Genomic DNA, 15,014 nt, shown 5'->3' on the forward strand with positions numbered 1-15,014 from the left:
CTCCTTCTTTCACGTTAACTCCCCTTCTGGACTTTGTTAAAGCCCTTTATGTATTTGAGTGTTTTGAATCCAACTCCAGGTTTAATTTCATTTATTTTGTCTCCTAATTGTTGTGCCATTTGGAGTTCAATCAGTGGAGAGGTGTTTTGGGTAATTTTTGGTTTAAAATAAATGAACTACTTTTTTCTGCATAACTGAGATCAGTGGCCTTGATGGCAAAAAATGTTATTACGTCACCTGCCCTGACCTCAACTATTTCTTTAAACCCCGTGAAAAAAAAAGTTTCTAATGGGGGTGGGGGGTCATGAAGATCCAGAAAATAAATCTTATTATCCGAGAACTTTTCCATACGTGATTTTGAAGTATAACCTTAGACATTTTTTCTCTGGAGTAAAACATTAGAATTGATGGGGGAACTGTCCACGACAAGAGCTTATCCATGTTAATCATAGATTTAATAGCTTCCTATCAGACATTTTATTGGTTCAAAGAGTTCGCTTTTTGGTAGCTGTGTGAGAAAACACCAGTAATTCAGACATACAATATGCGCTCATACTTGTACCGTGCATGATTAACATGTGGATTACGAGTAATGAATCACTTTCTATTGCGTCAGTTCAGATGCCTGTGTCATACGTGAGCCCAGCGAAGGTGTTTTGTAAGCAGTCTCTTGGTTAACTTCATCTACTGCCCAACTCAAGAACTCATTATATTTTTACTGCACTGGATATAAAACTTTCTTGAATGAGAAAATTTCATTTTTGGCTTTAATTTAAACAGAGTTGTTTTTAAGCAGCCTGTTTATATTCTGTAAAAAAAAATTAAAAAAAAATAATCTATATTTGGGGTTGTAATTAAAAATAAAAAAAACGTGTTCTAGATGAATATGTTGTTTTGTGCTTGATGAATAAAGCTGTTATTTTTGATAGATGACCTAGTATGACTTACTCTATGTGTTGTACCCATCGTGGGAGCCAACTGCTTTCGTTGTAAAGTAAACCTGCAATAAAGAGTTTACTGTTTTCATTCCATGTAATGGTGTTGGGCACACTTAGAGACTATAAACCCTATAATGACAATAGCGAACACATAATTATATGTACCAGTGAGTTAATAGATGTACCTAACCTTACCGTAGCCAGAAGTTAAACAGTTAAAACGTTTTTTTTTAAGTATATAGTAATGTTCAAAAGTTTGGGGTCACTTAGAAATTTCTTTGTTTTTGAAAGAACCGCAAAATGTGTCCATTAAAATGACATTACGTGGATCAGAAATACAGTGTAGACATTGTTAATGTTGTAAATGACTATTGTAGCTGGAAACGGCCGATTTTTAATGGAATATCTTCATAGGCGTACAGCGGTCCTTTATCACTCCCATGTTCCAATGGCACGTTGTGCTCACTAAACCAAGTTTAAGTTTTAAAGGCTAATTCATTAGAAAATCATTAGAAAATCCTTTTGCAATTATGTTACACATTATGACCCCAAACTTTTGAACAGTAGTGTGTGTATGTCGTATAGACTATATTTTACTGAAAGTTACTAGTTACAATAGATCCCTGTGCCTCATACATTATATCCCATTATTATACTCAGTGCTGTACATATAAAGCATAGCATAGTAACTTTCACTGATTACAGTGACTCACTAAGACGCATGCCTTTAATTAAGCCACATCCCTTCCACCTCCCAGCCTATACATATGGCACACAAGACACATGCTCAAGGTAACTCAGCCCTACCGCCATGCCAGTTTTCAGCGGGCTTATTATATACATTTATAATGTGAATATAGTCAATTAATTGACTAACTGGCAGAATAAAATACACCATTCTGATTGTTTTATATTATTTATATACACTGTATCTGTGATGTCAATGACCAAACCTGCAATTGATTGCGAGAATCTTGATTTTAGTGAATAATATTTTAAACAATGTGTTATATATATTAACAATAATTTTTACACTTTCACTTGTTAATAATAATTGTTATTAGTCCATGGGATGATGTACTCCGTGCTGTACACATCCGTTTAGGGTCCTCGACTGCTACCATTTTTCACTGGGGTATAAGTGACTCACGTTGAAGAGTCATAAGGATCTGACACGCCAATTGTCACCAGTCTTCTTCTTCAGACTCATTTCCACTGTATACTTCCAGCAACTGAATAAGAAAACTGCACGCGATTAAAGGACATGAAATGACTCACTCAGTCTTCTCCCTTCCCCAATGATTAGGAAAAAGGCAAAATCACCATATTTCACTTATAGAAGTTTTTTGAAGTTTTCTGTTATGATTATGCATTATTTGATCTGTCATTTAGCTCAGATCCACAAATCAGCAAACCAGCGGTTTGTTATAACGCGTTTATGTTATAATATACCTTAAGGACTATTCTTACTAACAGCCAAGTTTGCTTAAAAACTCTCTTCAGCATCCTTGTGAAATATGAACCACACTAAGTACGTTATGACATATTTCTCATATGTGCCTTATTTTTTTTATGCGTCCGATAATGTTGCTTGATATTCCCATCCTGAACTAATAAACAGCTTTATGGAGTGGTCTTAAAAATACATCGGAAATTATTTATTATGTATCAAAACTCGCTGCTAATCCAACATTGACACATTTGACCTGTTTTCCACTGTGCCAAGTTAAAACCAGAGATTTTTAATTCCGGTAATATGCAGTATATATATATATATATATATATATATATATATATATATATATATATAAACACATTAAAAAAGAATGCAGGGATATAAACCAAGCTTTCTCAAGTAACGTTTCTTCTTTTGTGGTCTCTATTCTTTAAATTATGACCAAGGCTGATTAATTAAATAAACACTCGTTCTTTTAATTAAAATCGGACAGTTAAGAGGTGAAAAAAACTTACACTTGTACTTAACTACTGAATTTTACTTTGTACAGCAAATAACATGTAAAAAGTGAAAGAAAGCCTGCAACATGTGAAGATTGAAATTCATCCAGATAATTATAAACATGTGGACTAGTATCATGTTTTTTTAGCTATCATTTGACCTGATCGCACCGAGAGTCAGGCTTGTCTTGCCGTAAAGGGGATTTATATTGCAGGAGGTTCACTTTGGAGAAAGTAACTTATATGCAGACATAGTCTCTTTGTACCTTGTGTAAGCAGGAACGGAAACTTATCTTTTTTTGTCTCCCTTTATAAGAAAAAACAGTTAATGCTGTTGTCCTGAGGGAAAAAAATGTATGAGCAAAATCACATATCTGCCAAAAGGGTTAAATCAGAGCTCTAAGACTTGTCAGTGATATGGAATTCTTCTTAACCATCAAATCATAAAATCAGTTGCACCATGAGATAAAGACCCTGAGATTGTCCTCTGCCTTGAACTTTTTTTTAGAGAGGATCCTTTCGACTTTATTTTGTATGACACAGCACTTCATTGTATCTGTCATTCTGCAAAGGGTTACTTAGAAAAAAAAGTTATTCCTCATCACGTAGCTGGCTTCTGTATCACGAGTTTCATTTTTGGGTGGACGGGCTGCTTTTTGAAAAGTATAGAGGCTTGAGAAAGTTAAGAAAATGTCAGATTACCTGAAAAAAGCAGCGAAAGACAGAAACAACAGGGGAGGATGGAAAGCTGGATCTAAATGCAAACAAGAGATTCTAAATGGGAAAAAAAATTCCCCACGTGAATGGAAAAGAGTAAGGAAGAAAGAAAGAGTGAAAGAACAAAAAAGATTAAAGGGGGCGGTAAAAAAAGACCTCTCTCCTCCTACATCAAGCCCTTACTCATATACTGAAAACAAACTCCCACCCTCTCTTATTCACTCACTTCAAGCCAATCCGTCCTCTCTCTCTCTCTCTCTGAGACAGAAGTCAGAGCTTTCTTTACTGACACAAGTACCACAGCACTTACTGAAAACAGAGGGAGTTAGAAACTTTCAAAACCAAAACTACACTAAGAAACTTTTTTTCCTTTTTTTTTTTTGGCTGCAGAGAATCTTTTTAAGAGGAAAAGGAAAAACAAAACCGTCTTTTTTGTTTTGTTTTTTTTAAAGGATACGTTTCTTAGAGAAAAAAAAGAGAAGAGAAAAAAAAAAGAGAACCCATATTAGCAGAGTAAAGAGGAAAGCCTCTATAATCCGGTATCAGGATGCCAGGGTACTCATTGAAAGGATTTTTGTTGTTACTTTGCTGGATTACGGCCAGGAGTTCTCCAACTCCAGGATCTGAGGGACACAGATCAGTTACTGACTGCCCGTCGTGTTCGCTCGCCAGGTTCCCAAAGGATGCGTCCAGTTCTGAAAGGGACATGGTAGAAGCAGTCAAAAAGCACATTTTGAATATGCTGCACTTGAGGGACAGACCTAACATCACGCAGGCAGTACCTAAAGCAGCTCTTTTAAATGCTATCAAAAAACTGCATGTAGGAAAAGTGGGAGATGATGGTCAAGTCCAAATAAAGGATGACGTCACAGAAATGAATGAGATCTCAGATCAAACTTCCGAAATCATCACTTTTGCCGAATCAGGTGAGTGAATTCAACGCATTCGATGCCACTATTTAGCACGTTATGCCTTTGAGCTTAAAAAAGTAGTTATGTCATCTGCTCACTGAAAATTTCTGATGCTCAAAATCTGGACAATAATGTGTTTTTCATTGATTTAACCTTGGCTGCAGAATGCCTGTTTACACTTGCTAAATTCACAGGGAATGAGTTATCTCTGAGCAATCTTTAACAAAGTACTAGTGTGTGTAAGGAGAAGGGGGGAGGGGACGTGGTATTCTCCAAACCGGAGTGTCAAAATAATATATCTACACCCTGAGGCTGTGTTTTCCCCATTAGTTAAACAATCACAAAAGGCAATAACATAATTAAACAAAACATAGAATAGAATAGACAATTCTGACTCTATTTCAACTGATATGGTTTGAACACCAAGGCTGTGTTATTATAGGATTGAAACTATTCCAAACTGATTTCACAGGATAAATGGCTAATTCTGCTCTTTGTATGTCAAAAAAGAGACCGTGCCTCTCTTGTGATGAGAGTGGATAGCAGAGATGTGTTTCTTCATCATCTGGCAGTAACAGGGTTAATGCATGCTATGCACTTGCAGCGCATAAGCAGCTTACAGCTGTGACATTAAGTAAGCATGCAAGTCTTCAGCTGCAACGCATACTCTGCCCCCTTGGTAGTGGTTTCGGTATCCCACCGCAAAGTAATCTTTAAGTGACAGTGACATCGTTTAGGTTAACTGCTCAAGTATGAATATATACCAGTTAAAAAAAAAAAAAAAGTTTGATTCCCAGGATGGAAGTAAGTTTTGTTGCACTCTATTGATAACAAACAGTCTTCAGTTAAAAGAAATTGCCTCTGAATTCCACCAAGTTGAAATGCAGTCTTGATTGAGTATGTTTTGACTTTTGTCCCCACTTCCATTCATAACAATAAAACAATCAGCATGTTCGGCAGGTTGTGTTGAAAAGTGTTTGCTTCAAAAAAGTTGAGACCTCAGGCTAACTTGGTGCTATCACCGACTTAAAAAAAAAAAAAGCAACGGTTTGATAAAAAAAAAAAAAGTAGTTTATCTCATCACTGAGCCAGTTTGGAAAAGAATGTCATTGTTTAGTGCTGCGCATCGCAAAGTCTAAGTATGTGCGGGAATGCAGAGCAATATTGTTTAAAGTGTGCTGCAGGAATATAAACAATTAAGACAGCACTCAAAGTTTCCAGTCTTAAAAACCTGTTGACTCAGGTTTTCCTGTCTGTAGGAAAGCTTTGCAAAAAGTGTGCACATGTTCAGATCAGACATTCCGGTGTTTCTGCTGCATCCGAGGGCACAATGAAGCATTGCGTTCCAAGTCCTTGTCAATAAGCCTGTGTTATCAACCAGGGTTCAGATCGATAAAGGCAAAAGCATCCACGCTGTATTTGTTTGCTGGATGCGTTGAGCGGGTCTTGTTTCGGAGAAAGAGTTAATATTGAATAAATCGGATGCTAATTTCCCTGCTTAGAATACCCAGATGCTTTCTCAAACTGATACTCCTTGGCAAACGGCTTCTATCTCCCTACGTGAGATAAATATAGGTATAACCCTTATGGCTTTCAATCTAGCGTAGCCAATATTCTGAAGTATATGGTAATTCTGTGCCGCGTGTGTATCTGTGCATAACCTAGATACGGTTTCCTTGGAATCTGTACAATTCAATCACTGCAATGATCTTACTGTATGTACCTATAATGTAGACTGAGCCGGCTACATTGCAAAGACATTCAGGAAGTCCTAATCTAGCAATCCTATTCAGACGAACTGGGGTACATTCCAAAGGTTTAGAAGCACTGGGGTTACTGTGCACCAGTGGTAGTGATTGACCAAAAGGTTGGATAGGTCTCTTTATTAATTAATTTTCTAATATCAATTAAACTATTAATGATATATATTGCTGGTCCATGATGTCGACTTTTAAAAGGACTCATCTTCTTTGAACGGGTGAGTCTGCAACCCCAATACAGTCTTGAATGTTAAATGATCTCGCTTGGTAAGGTTGGAACTGCCCAAAAAAGTATTCTTTTGGAAAGTGTAAAGCCTGCAAACACAGGGCACTATCCAGCTTTTTTTTTGTGCACAGTGAAAAAAAACCCAGCAAACTCTCAGAAAAGTCACATCAGGACAGGTGAATTCACCAAGACTAATGAATTCCTCAGATATTCCACTACAACGGCTTTCAAAAATTGAAGATCAATGTTGCTGTCAGGAGCTTAGAAAATTATTTACTGCTTCATTGGTACCCAATGAACTAGCAAGAGATTTTCTCCTTACAGCACACTTGCTGGCTGTCAAGATCAGGTGCTTTTCGCAGCACAGCTTAAAACTCTAGGTAATTTGGGGTCCAGGTTTTGCGTTTTGGAAGCGGGCCAATCCTAAAGTAGACACAGCTCATCTGGGGTCCTTTCCTGGAATGCTCTGTGTATAATAAAGATAAATTAATATTGTATAATGTTAATATTAAGCAAATAGACTAACAATCCTGTGTTTCTTGAAAAAGCAAAATTACATATGTATCATTTTTTATGCCAAAGACACCCCTTTACTGTAGTATAGCACATTAGTCAGTTAACTGCTAATGCTTGGTTATAAAGCCAAAATTATTATCATGAAATTGGCTAACTAACAACACAGTAATGACTCAACATTGTATCACATTCTTGCAACGGTAACACTGCACCCTGTTTTTTTTTCATATTTCTTATATTTAATGTATTTTTCTTAACTATATGGGGCAAAAAGGTTCTCAAATCTTTCCAATTTATTGTATTTAGCCAGGTAAAAGGTCAAATACTCATAAATGAATGCTAACCTGTTGCATGTGCTTCATAAGATTCACTTGAACAACCACTAGAGGGAGCTAGACACTGCAAACTTCATTCTACAAGTCGCTTTATAGCACATAGATCGTATTGGTTACTTTGTAGCCTATCTTGGCTCAAGAGCTGTGATCTGAAATTCATACATTCACTTATTTAAACAATACAACATTAATGTCAATAAAAAATAATACTTAAGGAAACAAAGTCCTTGGACTATGAGGGCCGTGCAAACACCTTGGCGAGTGGAAAGACCCACCTAAAAGCATTCTAGAGAGATTAAATAAATACAAACATGTTACTTAGAAAATAATGACACTTCTGATGAATGTTGGGTCATGCAAGTAACAATACATTTGGTTTTCACAGCAGGATGACCATTTTTAAAAAACATTTTAGCGATTTAAGTGTTACATCACATTAAACACCACTGTTGGGAACACCTAGATTCTAAAAATGACATGTTCTAGCTTTTAACAATGATATTCACAAAATAAATTACATTTAATCCATTTATGGTTATTTTTTTAATATCATGTGCCTTCATGCTTAAGATAGATCAGGGCACGCTTCCAGAAGTGGTGCGGCATTCACCATCAGGGGACTGTCTCCTGCTATGAAATGTGCTCACTCCTGCTGAATGTTTCTGCTGATCCAAATTTAGCACTTTGCTCCAGAATTGCACAAGTCTTGCCTTGATAAATATGTCCTAAAGTGTCTTAATATAAATGACCTTATACTTTGAACCAGAGTTGGAAGCTTGCTAAATATGCTGCAGAGGGGAGATCTAAGAAACCAGTATTAACATAAGCTTACAGTGCTCCGACATAGACAAGTGACAGCAGAAAAAAGGCCAAATTAACCTATATGGATGGTTCTGTATCACCCTGATAATAATCTAGATGTTCCACTAGAAAAAAAAACAGAATCTAATGTCAGATACAAACTTTTTTTTACCGCACTTATTTTTTTGTCTGCTATAATCCAGAAATCTTATAAAGGTCTGGGCCTTATATTAATGATAGCTCCATGTCGAAAGAAATAGTATGTCTAGCCTCCCTGTTGGCTTTCCATGACCACTATGTATTAGGACCAGCTCTGGGGCTCTTCTTCTACGTTTGTTACACTACCAAGATGAGATAGTTCACTGTATTTCAATAACAGATGATTTAGACCAGTGTAATAATAAAGTAAAAAAATCATTCTTCCAAAATAATACACGAAGGTCGCTTCTATGTACTTAGTTTTACGATACAGTAAGAACAGTGCTTTCATAAACACCTTTAGAGTTAACACTAAAATAATCATTCATAGCTGTGCCCATTGGCAGAAAAGGCAGCATTTTACAGAATAACGAGACCTTTAAATTCACATTACTTGACAGAGTCTCCAGCCTAGTCTGAGAAGGATTCAAATATTCCAGCTGCCATATCCAAATGCCACCTCGATTCTGACGCTGTCCTATCCGCGAACCATTGAGAGCTAAAATCACCACTCCTGTATTAAAGAGTAGCCCATAAGTCATTACACAGAGTCAGATTACTTCTTGGATAACCACAAAGCAAAATCACCAGTAACTTTCCTGGCAGTGGCTCCATTCAGTGTTTTTATACCGTTCAGAGTGTTCATTTCAAATACTGCTGTTCAATGCGGCAGAATACCTTTAGCAGAAAAACAAACGGCAAATTACATAGATAGTTTATTTTTGGATAATTTAACTGTTGGTATGTTTATCATCCAGGAGACTGTGTGTCATGCCAAGATGTCCTTTCTTAATTCATTACAGGAGTGAGGCAAGCACAGTAACTTATATGAGTACAGTGTATACAATATTACTATCAAAGAGGCACTCATATTATGCCAATATTTCAAACAGGGTTCTATTATATGGTCAACCTATTATTTTACATACATCGTGTTTTGTAAAGACTGGTACTATTCAATTGATGTTGTTTCGGGAGCTTTCGCTTAGGTATAGGAATATTTCCCCTCTATTTCCCACAAAACAGACTTTTGATGTTTTGAAAACCATGCAATGTACTTAAAATGTGAAAAGCATAGAATTTGCACCACTGGTTTCTAATGATGAAGCAAGGTGGCAATTCAATGCCAAGGTGACCCCTTAGCGCACTTTTAACCATTATTCTTGACAATATTGTAGTGAGTCAAATTAGTTTTTTTAGAACACATCAACACACCACATTTCGATCACTAGAACATGTAAAGTACTGTACTGGAGTATGTGTGATGTATGAACTAACGTAAGGGAATCAGTTACGCAGTCATAAATCCCACGCGCTGTGGGGCAGCATATAAAGTGTGCAGGGTCATTTTAAAAGGGGTAGTTGCCCTGTTCCCAAGCCATAAACATCCACATAAGTGTTTCCAGATGGAGGCAAAATATTAGTCCTCTACAAGGGTGCCAAGTACTACCTTCCACAGATGCTTCAGACCCAGACTTACCTTACAGGCCATAAGTCACCACATTCCTGAGATGGTGGTCTGTGCAGACCTCTCCTAATGCTTTATTGTCTGCTGTTGGAGAGTGCTAGGGTATGATGTCATAGCTTGGCCCGCAGGAGTATTAGGGGCAAAAGCTGTGCCAGTTGTTGCTCCACTGACTGAAGGGGTGGCATGTTGGGAACTTGCCCCAAGTGCTAAACACATGCATGTCAGCAACATGTGAAATGTATGTGTCCTGGGAAGATGGCTAATGTGGTCACTCTTAGGCACACATGTCTGCATTGCAATGGGATGCAATTTCTCAAGACAGTTACCATTAGGAGCACCTAGCGAGCACTGGTCATACAAAATGACGACATGCGAGTAAAAAGGAAAAGCAAAACATCTTCCCCCAAATATGCTTCAAAAAGCAGTTTGTGGGGTCAAAAGTTTTCTTTATACCATAGAATTATTTATAGTATATAACAGGCCAACTTCAAAAAAGATGACGTTGTTGGGTGCTGTAATGAACAAGAGTAACAATTCCACAGAAAGAAGCATGATAGACACACTTGAAACTACAGTCAAATCTATAACTCCAGTTTCTTTGTGACTGCAACTCCCATCAACACTTGCCAACCAAGCAGTTAAGGGTGGTTTATTAGAAATACGTTCTTAAAACAGCTACAGAGCTGACAATGACTACCTATGATTTAGATCATGGACTAGGAACCATTGCTTTGAATCATATAATGTATGGAAGCAGATGTAATTAGAAGGATCCATGTACTAGTTGCCTGTTTAATGGACATAACATATCCCGATGCATCTGCATTGTATGCCAGAGGTAGAGCTATCTCATCAAGATCAGATTTTAGGGTGCCTGTACTAAAGTATTGTTTTTTTAATATTTACAAGCATAGCATTTTGTTTATATGTAACGCCTTAAATGTATTGGCCTATTAAACTAATTGAGCATACACAATAACTAAAATTTAACAATTTTATCTCAAAAATATCCATGGTGTAAGCTTGCCAGCAGTGCCCTCTTTACCTTATCCAAAGTTTGTCTTAGTCTGTCAATTCTAGTTTAGTCCTACCCCTTTAATATATATATATATATATTGTAAGAAGTGCTACATACATTTTTAGTGCTATATAAATAAAAAAATAACAATAAATTAAGAATTTTAATTCATTTTCAGTAAATTCACCTAAAACTCAGTTTTAACTTCAACATAGCAATACACTTTCAGAAATGACATAATAAACTGACGAATGAATGGAATTTAAGGTCCTCTTGTTTCATTTCTTGCAACTAAACCATGCTTAGTGCTAAATCTTATACGAGACAAGGAAACTACTGTGTATGAATGAAATCTGTTTACTCTAGAGTTGATTACAATGATTCTGTAAGTAAACATGCCAACTCCTGAGTGCCCATCTAATTGATGGTAAGCAAGACCGCTGAGAGACACTACCGATTATAATCATTATGCCAGTAATAATTAGCGTGCCACACCTTCGCATCTCCTAAAAATGTGGCTACTTCTTATAACCATAGCATACCAACTAAACTCTTCTCATGGGGCCATTACCTAATATATATATATATATATATATTAAATGGAGTCATGGGTCATGGCTCCTGAATTATTTCTGCAAGCTAAGTAATTTTAAATAATGTGTTTGTGGATTTATCTCTCCTCTAGCTTTTACAACTTAATATGGCTACCAATCATACATCGCTTTTATTCCGCAAATATTTGGCAAAGCAAAATAATTTGTTGATGCTGCAGTCACCTATTAGAAGGCATCCATTATCATAATGCAATAATCCTGGCTACAGCGAAAATAAGACCACTTTTCAAACTTTGTACCCAAATCACTTTTTACGCATAACCCTATCTAGTGTGATCAAATGTTGTTTTAGTCTCTCTCTTTATTGGAAACTCAATCAAGGAGGCAAAGTTACGTCAGATTTAGCCAACGTGTAAATGTGGAAACATTATTGCTTGATGGGATACAAACTTGTATAACAGTTGACTGAAATTATGCAAAATATTTCATCACTGATGTGATATTTGCAAGGGGATGGAATGCAAACTCGAGATAAAGTCACCACAAAAAATATATTCAACGATCCTTTAAAACATGTGCCACGTAATACCCATCTAAATTAGTGACTTTGCTTAACGTCCGCGTACGTTTGGTTGATTTATTCTAAATAAATATAAAATATTGCCTGTAATTGAGTTATTTGCTCTTAGGAAAAAAAAACAAGGATCAAGGTTTTATGAGTTAAAGCAAGTCTACTCAGGCATAGCTTTTTATGTTCTCTACTGCATTAACGGCTTAGCTAACAGTACTCCGTGACATAGCTAACTGGCACTTATCAGCCATGATGGCTTGTATTTGGTTCAAGGTGTCTAAAAGGCCATGAAAGGATTGAGTAGTTTTATGCCTCTATGCTTTCTGTTGCTAAATTTTAATAAATAGCGTGTGAAAAAGTAAGCATTTGAAACAATTAAAAGAAACACGGAATTTGAGGGCAGATAACAACAATTCGGCCTATCTAGTCTGCCCGTTTGAAACCATAATCAGTAATTTGTCTTGCCTTAAATTTAGTATAGACATTTGCCTATATCATGCATGTTTAAATTCTCCTACTGTGTTAACCTTCCACTTATCTACCACCCTCTCAGAAAACTAAAACACCCTTACATTACTTCTAAGGCTCTGACTTTTTGTTTTAACATGTCCACTCCTTTGAAATAAACGTCCCTTCTGTATGTTATTAAATCCCTTTACGTTTTTATCTTTTTTCCCTCCAAAAGTTCTGTAGACATGTGCAATCCACAGAACGTATATATACAGAAAAAATTATCTCACATTTATTTGAATACAGGTTGCGTAAAGCACTGTTGCACTTTTTTAAGTGCCAATAAAGTTTTATAGAAAACAAAAAAAGTAGCGGCCATGCAGAATTTGGCATGTTCTGTCAGGGAAAAACACAGAGAAAAACACTACACAAAAAAAATAAGACAATAATGCACCATTTAAGCTATTTATGTCTCTAAGTCCAAAAATAATGTTTAGTTGTTTTGAAATATTTGTACAAGGCCAAAAAAAAAAGTAAATAAAATGATAGTTTTATGCCTGTTAAACTGTCACCCTCCGCTAATAAAACAAATGTTATAAAAAGAAACATTTCGTTTGCTCATGATCAAATAACCCAACAGAACCTATTAGTCATTTCACGATCTGCCAAGAACATGGAGTCTTTATCAAGGGAACACCCCCACATCATGATGTTCACGATCACCATCATTATGCCAACAAGTATATGCATATGAGAAAACATCCCAAAATATGCTGTTCTCTGTCTTTATTCATTCCTCAGCATATTTACCACAGCAGTACTATAATTAACATGTGTACAGCATGTTTAATTAGAAACACAACTGACAGATTTTATACAATGACAACGCTTTAAATAAATGTTTCAGAGGACTAGATTATTTAACAGGATTTTTATTTCTTGCGTTATATGCATTTAAGAGGGTGCTATTCTTGCATAGTCCAGTGCAATAGATTTAACGGTACTCCTTTATGATTTTTTTTTACATGGGTTGTTTATTTGAGACTGGGTTGCCTCTTGCGGGGGAATCAATGTATGGATTTGGATGCAATGTCATTTAAACGTGACACTGAGCTATAAAGTGCATATGCAAGCTGTGTCAAAAACAAAACACGCCTACAGAGCGTCAGCTTAAAAGAAACCTTTGTTGATAATTCACAATAGATTTCTTTTAACAGCATGTTATGTTTTACTTAAATATACTTACCTTTAATAACATTCCTATGAACCGACTTAACAATTGATACAACTGTTCTCATTGAATTATAAAGAATTTGAAATGTTACCTAACTAATGAAACCTAGTGAAGAGTGTGAATTAACGTATAATATTGAATATACATAATAATACATTGCTTATACATTATTATAGAATATTAATGGAATTGTTTTTTACTCAATACACAGGCCCCTCCAAGAAAGTACTTCATTTTGAATTTTCCAAAGAAGGAAGCGATTTAATGCTAATCGAGAAAGCAGAACTTTGGCTTTTCATTAAAATGTCTAAGAACAACCGCAGTCGGGCAAAACTGACCATTCGACTATACCAGCAGCAAAGAGGACAGAAAGACCAACGAGGCTCTGATGGCAGTAAAAGTGAACAACTGATTACAGAAAAGGTAGTAGATACAAAAAAGGGCGTCTGGCATACTTTCCCTATTTCTGGCGCTATTCAGCGCTTGCTAAATCACGGAAAGTCATCAATGGACATCAGAGTATCATGCGATCAGTGTCAAGAGGCAGGAGCTACCCCTGTGTTATTCGGAAAGAGAAAGAAAAAGGATGATGAAGAAAAAGAAGCTGGAGCAAATGCAGGTGAAGAAGAAAGGGAACAATCCCACAGGCCTTTTCTAATGATCGTTGCTCGACAGACAGACGAGCATCCACACAGAAGGAGAAAGCGTGGGCTAGAGTGTGACGGTAAAGTCAGCAACTGCTGCAAGAAACAGTTCTTCGTCAGCTTCAAGGACATTGGTTGGAGTGACTGGATCATAGCACCTTCCGGCTACCACGCAAACTACTGCGAGGGAGACTGTCCTAGTCACATTGCAGGGACATCTGGTTCCTCCCTCTCCTTTCACTCCACAGTTATAAACCAATATCGAATGAGGGGCCATAGTCCTTTTAATAGCATCAAGTCCTGTTGTGTCCCCTCTAAGCTGAGAGCTATGTCCATGTTATACTACGATGATGGACAAAATATCATTAAAAAGGATATCCAAAACATGATCGTGGAGGAATGTGGCTGCTCATAAAACAAAGAATAAGTATGTACATATATATATATATATTTATATATATATTTATATATATATATAAATTACAGTCATACTGAAAACACCAATCAAAAAAAGACGTGCAAATGACTTGCAAATGAGCAAAGATCTAAATTTTTGAGATAACAAGGGGACAAAAACTATATACAAAGGAAGAAAAGGTACTAAACCTGCGGCAATAGTTACCTAAAAGAGACTTAACCAAGTGTGTGGTTATTATACTCACAGGCCCAAGAACAGCCTGTATATCTATATATATACACATTAAGTGTATAATTACA

The 15,014-nt window shown here is 36.4% G+C and overlaps 1 protein-coding gene across 1 annotated transcript; it reads left to right on the plus strand.

The window, feature by feature from the left end:
* The first annotated feature begins 4,158 nt into the window (after positions 1-4,158).
* Positions 4,159-14,712, plus strand: LOC149300677 (inhibin beta A chain-like). Its single transcript, XM_089484867.1, has 2 exons — positions 4,159-4,537; positions 13,865-14,712. The coding sequence occupies exons 1-2, from the start codon at positions 4,159-4,161 to the stop codon at positions 14,710-14,712; spliced, it is 1,227 nt and encodes a 408-aa protein (XP_089340993.1).
* Positions 14,713-15,014: the final 302 nt, after the last annotated feature.

Source organism: Sceloporus occidentalis, unplaced genomic scaffold, assembly GCF_023333645.1.
Source record: "Sceloporus occidentalis isolate IW3139 unplaced genomic scaffold, rSceOcc1.0.p SCAF_23, whole genome shotgun sequence".
Taxonomy (NCBI): Eukaryota; Metazoa; Chordata; class Lepidosauria; order Squamata; family Phrynosomatidae; genus Sceloporus; species Sceloporus occidentalis.